The sequence below is a fragment of the Pteropus alecto genome, unplaced genomic scaffold (genome assembly GCF_000325575.1).
Source record: "Pteropus alecto unplaced genomic scaffold, ASM32557v1 scaffold144, whole genome shotgun sequence".
Lineage (NCBI taxonomy): Eukaryota > Metazoa > Chordata > Mammalia > Chiroptera > Pteropodidae > Pteropus > Pteropus alecto.
In genome coordinates this window covers 224,847-235,579 of record NW_006435760.1, presented here as the reverse complement: position 1 = coordinate 235,579, position 10,733 = coordinate 224,847, and the positions used below count along the sequence as shown (strand labels likewise).

The following is a 10,733-nucleotide window of genomic DNA, read 5'->3' as shown; positions in this document are numbered from 1 at the left end:
GTTAAAGAACAGGCTTTCTGTCTTTCACTATTGAGCATGATGCTAGTTTTGTTATGTGGGTCCTTTTATTTTGAGGTAGTTAATTATTATTCATCATTTATCATGTCTTTTTATCATGAAATGCTAACTCCTAAATGCTTTTGCTACATCAACTGAGGTGATCGTGTGTTTTTTTTTTTTCCCTATTCTTTTACTGAGCAGTATTACATTGAATGATTTTCATATACTGAATCATCTAAGGACCTTATTCTTCTTCACAGTGGATAATCCTTTCAGTGTGTCGTGTAACTTATTGTTTTATTGATAAATTTTTCATCAGTTTTCATTGAAAATAGTCTGTGGTATCCACTTATTGTCTTTGTTTTGATTTGGTATTAGGATAGTTCTGGCCTCCCAGGATGAGTTTGGAAGGATTCCTTCCTCTTGAATTTTTTGTGAGATGTTTCGGGAACATTGGTGTTAATTATTTTTAAAGGTAGGATAGAATTTTGCATTGAAGTTTTCTGTGCTTTCTTTGTTGAGTGGATTTTGATTAGTCATTTAATCTCCTTGGAAGTTATAGGTGTATTCAGATTTTTTACCTCTTTATGATTCAGCCTTGGTAGATGATGGCTTGGAAACTATTTTTAGGATGGATGGCTGTAAATCCCTATCACAGTAACACAACTTAACTGTCATTTGTCCCTGGAAGTATTTGTTTCAAAGTACTTGGTATATGTTGTAAGGCTTTGTAATCTGTACTCCCTGGGTGGGCAGTCATGATCAGAACATGAGTCTGTAGGTCCAGGTTCTAATCCTATTTCTCTCACTTTCTATGTAAATGAGGTTTATGTATATTAACCTCACGAGTGTCTTTTTGTTAATTGAATATATATTGGCAGTTTTTCACAAGGCTTTTAAAAACACTTTAGTGCCCTTAGAAAGCTCAGGAAAACAGCATGTTTTATACTGAAGACTTAGAAGTTACTTTCATTTAATAAGATATATTAACTTTCCGCCATCTATTTTATGAGATTTTTTTTTGCCTGTATCGTATTGGATGTTTTTATATTGTAATGTGTTCCCTTACCTTAATCAATTTTCAAAGCACAGACTCTGTATTACTTATATAGTGGGCCAATGTACTGGATGAGTAAATGGCCTTGCATACATAGGGAATCACTCTATGGATCGGCTGTTATACAGCAGTCATAAAATACTAACGGTGAGTTTTGGCTTCTTTCTAATATTCTTCTTTGTAATATTTTGTATTTTGACCTGATTCTTTGGAAGTTAGTGATCTCCATGTAGTTTTCAGTTCTCATTATTATATTCTTTTTCTAGAATGGAAGTTCTTTTTTCATTCTTAAAAGGGACTGTGTAGAGTTTGACAGTGTTAACTTACTGTAATATGATTACTCGTATTTACTGCTGGTTTTCTCATGAGTTCCTAGAATATTTTCTTTATTTACTTTTATTTTGATATACAGATGATAGCCTTTCAGCATGTATTATGCAATATAGCTAACACGCATCACTTCTGGATGTTCTTAAATGTCTGTTCTTTGTGAGTACAGATAGTTTTATAACAGATATTTAGAAAACTTTTTTTAATGTATTATTGATGTTTTGATTTTCTCAATGCTATATCTGTTGTACAATCTTAGACTGCCTGTGAATATAGGTTATTCTTTACATACTCTTTTGGATTATATACCATTATATATGTTGTCTATCATGTAGCAATTATTAATGTCCAATATGTATGTAAAAATATGTATAAGATATATTTTTCCTCAGTTGTGAGATAACGGTATGGTTGCTGACCATGGTATGTGTTTTGGAGTCATGGTTAAAAAATACCCTTTAAAGCTAACATAATTTTGCATAAAGTCAGTTCTTATCATAGGGTGTTTGAAACTAGGCTACCCTGAAATTAGTTTGAATTGCACGTGACCACTACATCATTGCTGAGGAATCCTGTTTGTTATTTTAGAAGGTTGAAGGTCATGTTTAGGAAGTATCATAAATGTGTTCAGTATAACTTTTTGTGTAATGTTAGTTTTCAACATGAAACATTTATTTTATAACTAATAAATAGGGTAACTGATTTTTTTATATTTCGTAGATCGCTCTCCTTCATATGTGATCAAGAAATTAAAACCAACAAAAACCAGTAATACAGGTGGAGTATTCCAAACACTGCTGTTCAGGGAAATCCGGGAACATATGCATGACTTTGTGTGTCAGCAGCAAGATGATGAAAGAAGTTCCAACAGAATACCTATAACTCATAAAAAACATCGCACCGATAGACAAGAACAACATGGTAAAAAGCATGCCGCTGGAAATGAACCTGTTGAAAACAGGCTTGGACTAAGGTTTCAGTCACTTCTGGCTGATATGCGGATATTTCAAACTGAAGGGAAAATTGATGAATGCAGTCTAGCCGAAAAGTCAATTAATAATACTTCCTTTGTTTTTCCACTTAAAAAAGGCTTTTCTAGTGTCCAAGCTAACGTTTCTACTATATGTGGAAATGATTCTAGGCATCCTTCAACACTGACAAAAGACCTAAAAGCATGCAGGAAAAATTTCTACAAATGTACTGAGTGCGGCAAAGAGTTTAGTGTGCGTTCAAGCCTAACTAGCCATCAGTTAATTCATACGGGAGAGAAACCTTACAAATGTTGTGATTGTGGCAAAGCCTTTGCTGTACGTTCACGCCTTACTACACATCAAGTTATTCATACTGGAGAGAAACCTTACAAATGTAATAAATGTGGCAAGGTCTTTAGTCAGAAATCACACCTTGCATGTCATCAGAGAATTCATACAGGAGACAAGCCATACAAATGTAATGCATGTGGCAAGGTCTTCAGTGCACGTTTCACCCTCACTAGCCATCAGTTAATCCATTCTGGAGAGAAACCTTACAAATGTAATGAGTGTGGCAAGGTCTTTAGTGCACGTTTCACCCTCACTAGCCATCAGTTAATTCATACTGGAGAAAAACCTTACATATGTAATGAGTGTGGCAAGGTTTTTCGTTACAAATCATACCTTGCAAATCATCAGAGAATTCATACTGGAGAAAAACCTTACAAATGTAATGAATGTGGCAAGGCATTTAGTCAAAAATTAACCCTTTCTCAGCATCAGAGAATCCATACTGGAGAGAAACCTTATACATGTAATGAGTGTGGAAAAGCCTTTATTGTGCGTTCACGCCTAACTAGACATCAAGTGATTCATAGCGGAGAAAAACCTTACAAATGTAATGAGTGTGGCAAGGTTTTCAGTAAAAAATCAAACCATGCACGTCATCAAAACATCCATACTGGTGAAAGACCTCACAAATGTAATGAGTGTGGCAAGGTCTTTAGTCAGAAATCACACCTTGCATATCATCAGAGAATTCATACAGGAGACAAACCATAAAAATGCAACTAGTGTTCCATGGTCTTTAGTGTACATTCTTCCCTGACTAGACATCAGTTATTTTATACTGGAGAGAAAGCTTGCAAGTATAATGAGTGTGGCAAGGTCTTTAGTCACACTTTGCACTGTGCAAGACATCTGAGAATACTTACTAGAGAGAAACATTAAAAATGAATTGAGTGGCAAACCCTCCTATGTGAGTTCAACGTAATTTACCCTCAGATACTCCATAAATGTGAGAGACCTTAGAAATATACTGGATCTAGTGAGGCTTTTAGGTATTAAACTCAAGATTTACCAAAATAATTTATACTTGCCAATGCCATGAATATGGCAAAATATTAAATTAGAGCTCAGTTTTTACTAGCTAAGAATATATATCTTCATGAGAAACTGGACAAATTAATGTGTGGCAGTGTTTTTACTCAAAGATCAAGGATTGAAAAATATTGGAGTGATTCCTTACAATTGCAGTGAATATGGCAAAGCCATTAGAGTTCAGGTATTATGCGAGAACAGAGACGCCACAGTGAAGAGAAATTATGGAAATATATGTGACAGAGTCTTTAACTAGGCCTCACAATTGACTAGATATCAGAATTTACATCTTTGAGAAACCACAGAATATTAATGTGTGTGTCAATGCTTTTACCCAAAAAGTAAAAGTGGGACATCATACGGTTCATTTTGGAGAGTAACCTTACAAATGTAGTGAATGTCATAAAGCTTTACATCAAATGTCTGCACCTTCAGAGTAATGACAGAATATACTACTACACCGAATGTGGAAATCTAAGCAATAGGGTGTCCTCAGGATTCACCCAAGAATTCATATAAATTTAATGAATGTAGTGAAAACTTTAACCAGTTATCACAACTGACAATACAGTCAAGAATCCATACTAGCAATAAGTAAGCCTCCACTTTTCTGAGGTTAACCTGAGACATTACAGCCTGCAGAAAAATTACAAGTCAAACTGTCTTAAAACTCAGGAAATGCCATATATCGCAAGAACAAACAGGTCTTAGTATTTTTAATATTTAGTTATCTACATATTCTTAAAAAGATTTCGTGACTGAGTTTTAACGCAAAGTTAAAAGTTTGCTGAATTTATGCTTTTCGGTCTTTCGTGCTGGTCTTTGGCATGCAATCAATACAATCAAAGGACCTACTTCATTAGCATGGTTCATTCATATCCATGTCCCCTAGAAAACAAGGACACTGAATATCAATTTCATTAATGTATGAATTAGAATCAGGGAAGGCAGAAAATGACATAAAACTATGTTTTAAATCTTCATACTTGCTAGCTTCAGGGTGCCCATCTCTAGACAGGCCACCGTCGGTCATAGGAAGGCAGGCTCCATGAGCTGACCCTTAAACAGAGCAGATCTGGACATGAAGGGACTCGGCTTGTCAAGGGAGGAGAGTGATAGTAGTAGAAATAATGCAGAAAAAATGGTGGTGACTTTCTCCATTGAATGGGAATAACTATAGCATATCAAAAATTAATGGAAATTTTGTCCTATTTTTGGAAATTGTAGACAGCAGGTACCTGAGATGGGAACTTCATCCAAAGAATCAGAATAGTGTGTGGGTACATACGGTTCTCACTGAAGTGCTGGCATTACCTTTTGCGAATTTCATTTGAGAATATATCGTAGAGCTCATGTTTTAATGAATAAAATTTAATTCTTTTTGTAATCCGAAAGAATCCTGTTTTTGTAGCAACACAGTTTTATCACATTTTTATAGGGACTTTATAACATAAACGAGCAATATGCCGCTGGGTTCTCAAGGTCAAAGGAATCTGTAACAATTTTCTTTCATGATGAGATCAAAGAATATACAATTCAGTAGATCTATACACATAATATGCCCCTGGGTTATTCTCTCCACACTCTGTCCTATGCCTTTTATAATCAAAATAGTTTGGCAGTCAACTCCAGACCCTAACCTCTAAAACCTGCCCACCTTCGTGAATATACATCATAGGGTTATATTTATGTCTCATTTCTACCCAAATACAACCTATGGCTCACTCTTTGATTTATATGAAGTGAAAGTAGAAATATAGTTAGAATGTGGTAAAATTAGGAAATCAAAGAAAATTTCAGAAAGTAAAGATAAATCTCTTGAGCTTGGAGCACCCAGTGAAATAATTTAGGTGAAAGATATACAATGGGAACGTTTTTTTTCTTTGGGAAACTAAAAATTTCATATATTGCCTCCCAAAATTTTTTTGTTTTTAATTTGTACTTCTGGACATTCGTTGGAACAGGATGGAATCTTGTCCAAACATTGGTTTGTATATTGGTACTGATGATGTCAAAACACTAAAATGTTAAGAGATTATGTGTTACATAAGAAAGCCAACTTTCTGAGAGTTTTGTCATGGCCTCTTTGATGTCAAGCAAATCATACTCAAAACTGTAGGTCAATTTAATTTGAGCTTAAATGCTAACGAGTTAAACTGTGAATCACAACAGTCAGTGAAGATCACACTGCAGTATTTCAGCAGTGCCCAGGTCACTGTGGTGTTCGGACATCTCTTCACATGCTCGACCCACTTGTCAGGCTCATTCTTTGTACCCTGCAGTTTTTACCCTGCAGGAGCCTTTTTCGCAAGTTCACCATTTAACCTAACTCTTCATCCAGCCTCCAAATTAAGTGGTTAAAGACTCATCTAATTCCTTCCTGCTGCCAAGATTGTAGGCTCCACTCTGGTTGTAACAATAAAAATGTCTTCCAATTTTTACAAATCATTTCTAGGAGGGATGTGACCACTCCATCCAGGTAGAGTTCAGGAAAGCAACAGATAACAAGCCATGTTGTTTTCAACTGCATATGACAATAGTACAATAAAGTCCTGATGTCAGAATAAAGGAACTAAGTTGTAGGCAGGATTGAAAGGTTGTAACAGTGTCTCTAACTGGTAGGAGTTACTATAAAGAAATACTTTGAGTATTAAGGACAAGTTAAAATTCAAAAGCATGACAAAGTGTGAGGGAAGAACATGGCCTAATGTCCTTTGATGTAAGCTGCCAGTTGATTAAAATCACTCCCAGGCAATGGCTCCCTTTACACAAAGTGGAAACTACAATTGTGGCTCTCCTAGCAAGGCCTGAGAAGCATGAAGACCCTGAAATAAATCTAAAGCTCTAGGCGTGTCTTGCTAAATTTGTGGATGCAGCTCATGGAACATGGAGCTGTTTGCTATCATAAAGTGCTGTTATTGCTGTTTGGGAAATGCAAGTTAAAATCAATGAGATACCACCTCATACCTGTTAGAATGGCTGTCATCAATTGATCAAGTAAGTATTGGAGAGGTTCTTGAAAGGAAAAAAACCTTATACACCACTGATGAAATGTAAATAGATGCAGGCACTGGAAAACAGTATGGAAGTTCCTCAAAATAAGAACTGTATTACCTTAAGTCCCAGCAATCCCTTTTCTGGGTATTTACCCCCAAAACTTGAAAACATTTATCTGCAAATATATATGCACCCTGAGTTCATAGCATTATTCATGGTGAACAAGACATGGCAACAACCGAAGTGTTCTTAAAGATGATTGGTTAAAGAAGAGGTGGTGCATGTATACAATAGAATATTACTCAGCCATTAGAAAAAATTAAATACTGCCATCTGTGACAGCATGGATAGATCTTAGATTATCATGCTAAGTGAAATGAGTCAGAAAAAGTTGAGGGCCATATGATTTCATGAGATATAAAACTGAAAGCAATAAACAGACTTATGGACTTGGACAGAGGATTAGTGGTTACCAGAGTGAAGAGGGGGCTGGGGGAGGTAAATGGAGTAAAGGGGTCAAATATGTGGTGATAGAAGGAAATTAAACTTCAGGTGGTGAACACACAATGCAATACACATATGACATTGAATTGTGTACTTGAAACCCATACGATTTTGTTAACCAATATCACTCCAATAATTTTAATTTTTAAAAAGTGCTGTGTTTTTATATACTGTTATACTGTTGAGAGTTCTACAAACTTGTTCTATAAAAAACTGACCGGATAGACTTAGAGCGATCATGGGAACTATAAGAGAAGGAAGTCTCTGGGGGAAAGCCGCTTCTTTCACGAGGCAGGCATTGTTTTGAATACTCTATTAGATATGACTAGGTAACATTAGGAACAAGAAACAAGGACTAGATATCCTTTTGTAGAAGAACTGAGTCCAGGAAGGCTTATTTCTCCTTCCCGCCTCCATGGAATAGGACCCAACTCCATTTTGGCCAGCAAGATCGTGCTGTGGACTGGAGACTACGGGGTACTGCCTTTCTTTTTCTTTTCTGAATTGGCTTATTTGGGGTGTTACTTCTGTATTCCACAAATTCTTGTGATTGAAGTCATGTGTAGGTAGGACCTTTTAACTTTTCCTTTGTGACAGAAGTAAATATATTTCATGTGAACAAAGGAAGGGCACATTATTGATGATGGAAGCTGCATGTATAGTATTTCCAAATATCCTCATGTGAGCTTAGTCATTTCTGGCCTTTGATATTAAACCTGACTTCTTCACTTAGGCAACCATTCCTACCTTAGAAGATTGTGCTTTATACCAACTTTACGGCAAGCTTTGGCTTTGTGACTTTTTTGTAACTTCCTTTGCCAGTTTGGTGTGAGTGGAGATGGCATATTTAAATTTTGAATGGAAGCTTTAAACATCTTTGTTTGCTTCGAACCCTGTCTTCTATCTGCTATAGTCCGGACAGACTGAAATCTTACCCTGAATCGAATTATGGAGCCAACCAAGAGATGAATAATGATAGATATAATACAAGGAAGAAACAAAGGTTTGTTGTTACAAGTCAAAGAGAATTCAAAAATATGTGTTACCGCAGCTAAATTTTCAGGAAGCTGACTGGCATTCTGACAAAGACTTTTTTTTCTTTCTCTGTACCCACCTGAACCTGAACCTCCCAAAGTCAAGGTTACATATAGAAGTCCTTTACCCTCAGAATTGTACCACCTTTAAAATCTTTATTACCCTCATTCCTTCCATTTTATATTTTCTATTTCCATTAGAATATCTGTTCATTTTAAATTCATCTAGCAATATATTGCCTTTCATTGTGTAACTGCTCTCACTGGACTGTATTCTCAGTTACCACGTTTTCGACTGGTTTATCGGAATTAAACTTCTGTAAGTGACCTTAAGCACCTTGTCCTTGTTCACCAAGCTGCCTTGAACTACACAAGTGTCAGAACCAATGAGCTGTTTTGAACCGAAGGTGTTTGGTGAAACGAGTATCTGTTTTTGAAGGGTGCTCTTTTTAATTTCTGCTTTAGTGGCAAATAGTTAATGTTGATATGTTCTCTTTCATTATCGTTGAATGTAGATTACATTCTAATTCTTACCCTAATTCATTGTCTTAAGGTTAGTCACAAGTATGTTACTATTTTACCAATATTTGAGAATTTTCGAGAGCTTTTCCTGTTACTGCTTTCTTAATTTTATTCCGATCATAGACATATTTTGTGTGATTGAATTTTTTTCAAATTCATCAAGATGTTTGATGGACCAGAATATGGTTTATGTTGGTATGGTACTATGTGCATTTATAAGTTGTGTATAATTTTCTTGGTAGGTGGAGTGTTTTTAAGAAGGACAATCTATTTTTTTTTCTCCTGTATAGGGAAAAATACAGGTTTTTTTTTCTATGTCCTCTTTACTCTCACATTACCCCACACTCAGCCAGAACACTTCACTTCTGACATTTCTGGTCATCAAACAATATGGAGGTTTCCCTCCACACCAAGTAATTTTCTAGGGCACTATCTGGGTGTCATACAACTTAATGCAGTTCTGACACCATCACTCCAGGTATGGCATCAGATTTCATTGGTTAAAGGCTCAATCTCACAAGACTTCCCCACCATAAACACAAACGTCAGATTCCCAGTCAGAACTCAAAGTTATCACTTTTGGTTCTGAGTAACTGGCTATAAACTGGAGGTTTCAACAACCTATTCTTTGGGTTCAATTTATTTGCTAGATCAGCTGACAGAGCTCCAGTTTATTAAAGGATATGAACAATAAATGTGAACTGTCAGATGATGACATACATAGGGCCAGATGTAGCAGATTTCTGAGCACAGGAGCTTCTGTTCCCCCTGGAGGTGGAGTATGTCACCCTCCTGATGTGGTTGTGTTCACCCACCTGGAAGTCTTTGAACTCCCTACTATTGGGATTTTATGGAGGTTTCCTCATGTAGGCATGATCAATAAGTAACTTCTTTCCTAGCAGTTCTTTCTTTTCTGGAGTGTAGGGGTGAGCCTGAAAAATTCCAAACTTCTAATCATGTTGTGATCTTTCTGGTCACCAGTCCCCATCCAGAAAGCCTACCTAGAGTCACCTCAGTAGAACAAAAGATGCTCTAATACTCTTTATCATTTAGGAAATCACAAGGATTTTAGGAATTCTGTGTCAGGAACCAGGGGCAGAGACTAATCTAGTTTAATAAATGTCAATTTATTAAATCAATTTATTAAATCTATCAATTAGAATTGATAGAATGGATAGAAGCTTCTAGGTATTTATTTTCTGTCTTCTTGTTCTATTATTGAGAGGCAGTCTATGGAAATCTCTCAACATATGTGTGAATTGGGTTTTTTCTCATTGTTAGCATGTCAGTTATTTTTAGGGGTTTTGAAGTTCTGCTGCTAGGGAAATAGTTTATGATTGTCGATTCCATGTAATGAATTTATCTCTGTATGATTTTCAAATAAATTTTATTATTCTCATAGTATTTGTTCTCTAATCCACTTTGATCTTAATATAGCTTACTCTATTTTGAATAGTATCCATATGATTTATCTTTTTGCAGACTTCTGTGATTTTTATTTTTATTTTTCATTGTTTAGGTTTGTTTTCCTCCTACCTTTAAATTTTAAAAATATTGAATCATGTATTTTTCTAAGAGTGTTTATAGATTAGTATTTTTAACCTTCCAAACATGATGAGAACTTTGAGCGCTTTACCCCCACCACCTCCACCTACAATCTTGTTACTGCATTTAAAATTTTTTTATGCCCTCCCTTTGTTGTAATACCATTTTTATTTATTTTATTGGATTTGATTTTTTAATTCCCATTCCCCATCCCCTCACATTGGGCAACTGTCAACTTGTTCTTCTCGTATCTTTACATATGTTTATGTTGTTTTTATTTATTCTTGTACATCCCACCCTATTAAACAAAAGCTATTTTCTATCTAAACTGTGAGACTCTTGTAAAACTTGCACTCAGAACATTCCCTTTAAAGTAGTAATCTTTCCTATGTC

At 35.6% G+C, this 10,733-nt stretch overlaps 1 protein-coding gene across 1 annotated transcript in view; it reads left to right on the top strand.

Moving 5' to 3' along the window:
- Positions 1-5,805, top strand: part of LOC102896268 (zinc finger protein 160-like) — a 23,765-nt gene extending 17,960 nt beyond the window's left edge. Inside the window, exon 5 of the mRNA XM_025046046.1 lies at positions 2,108-5,805. Coding sequence (XP_024901814.1) covers positions 2,108-3,420 — 1,313 coding nt within the window. The 3' untranslated portion in view covers positions 3,421-5,805. The remainder of the gene's footprint in view (positions 1-2,107) is intronic.
- The last annotated feature ends 4,928 nt before the right edge of the window (positions 5,806-10,733 follow it).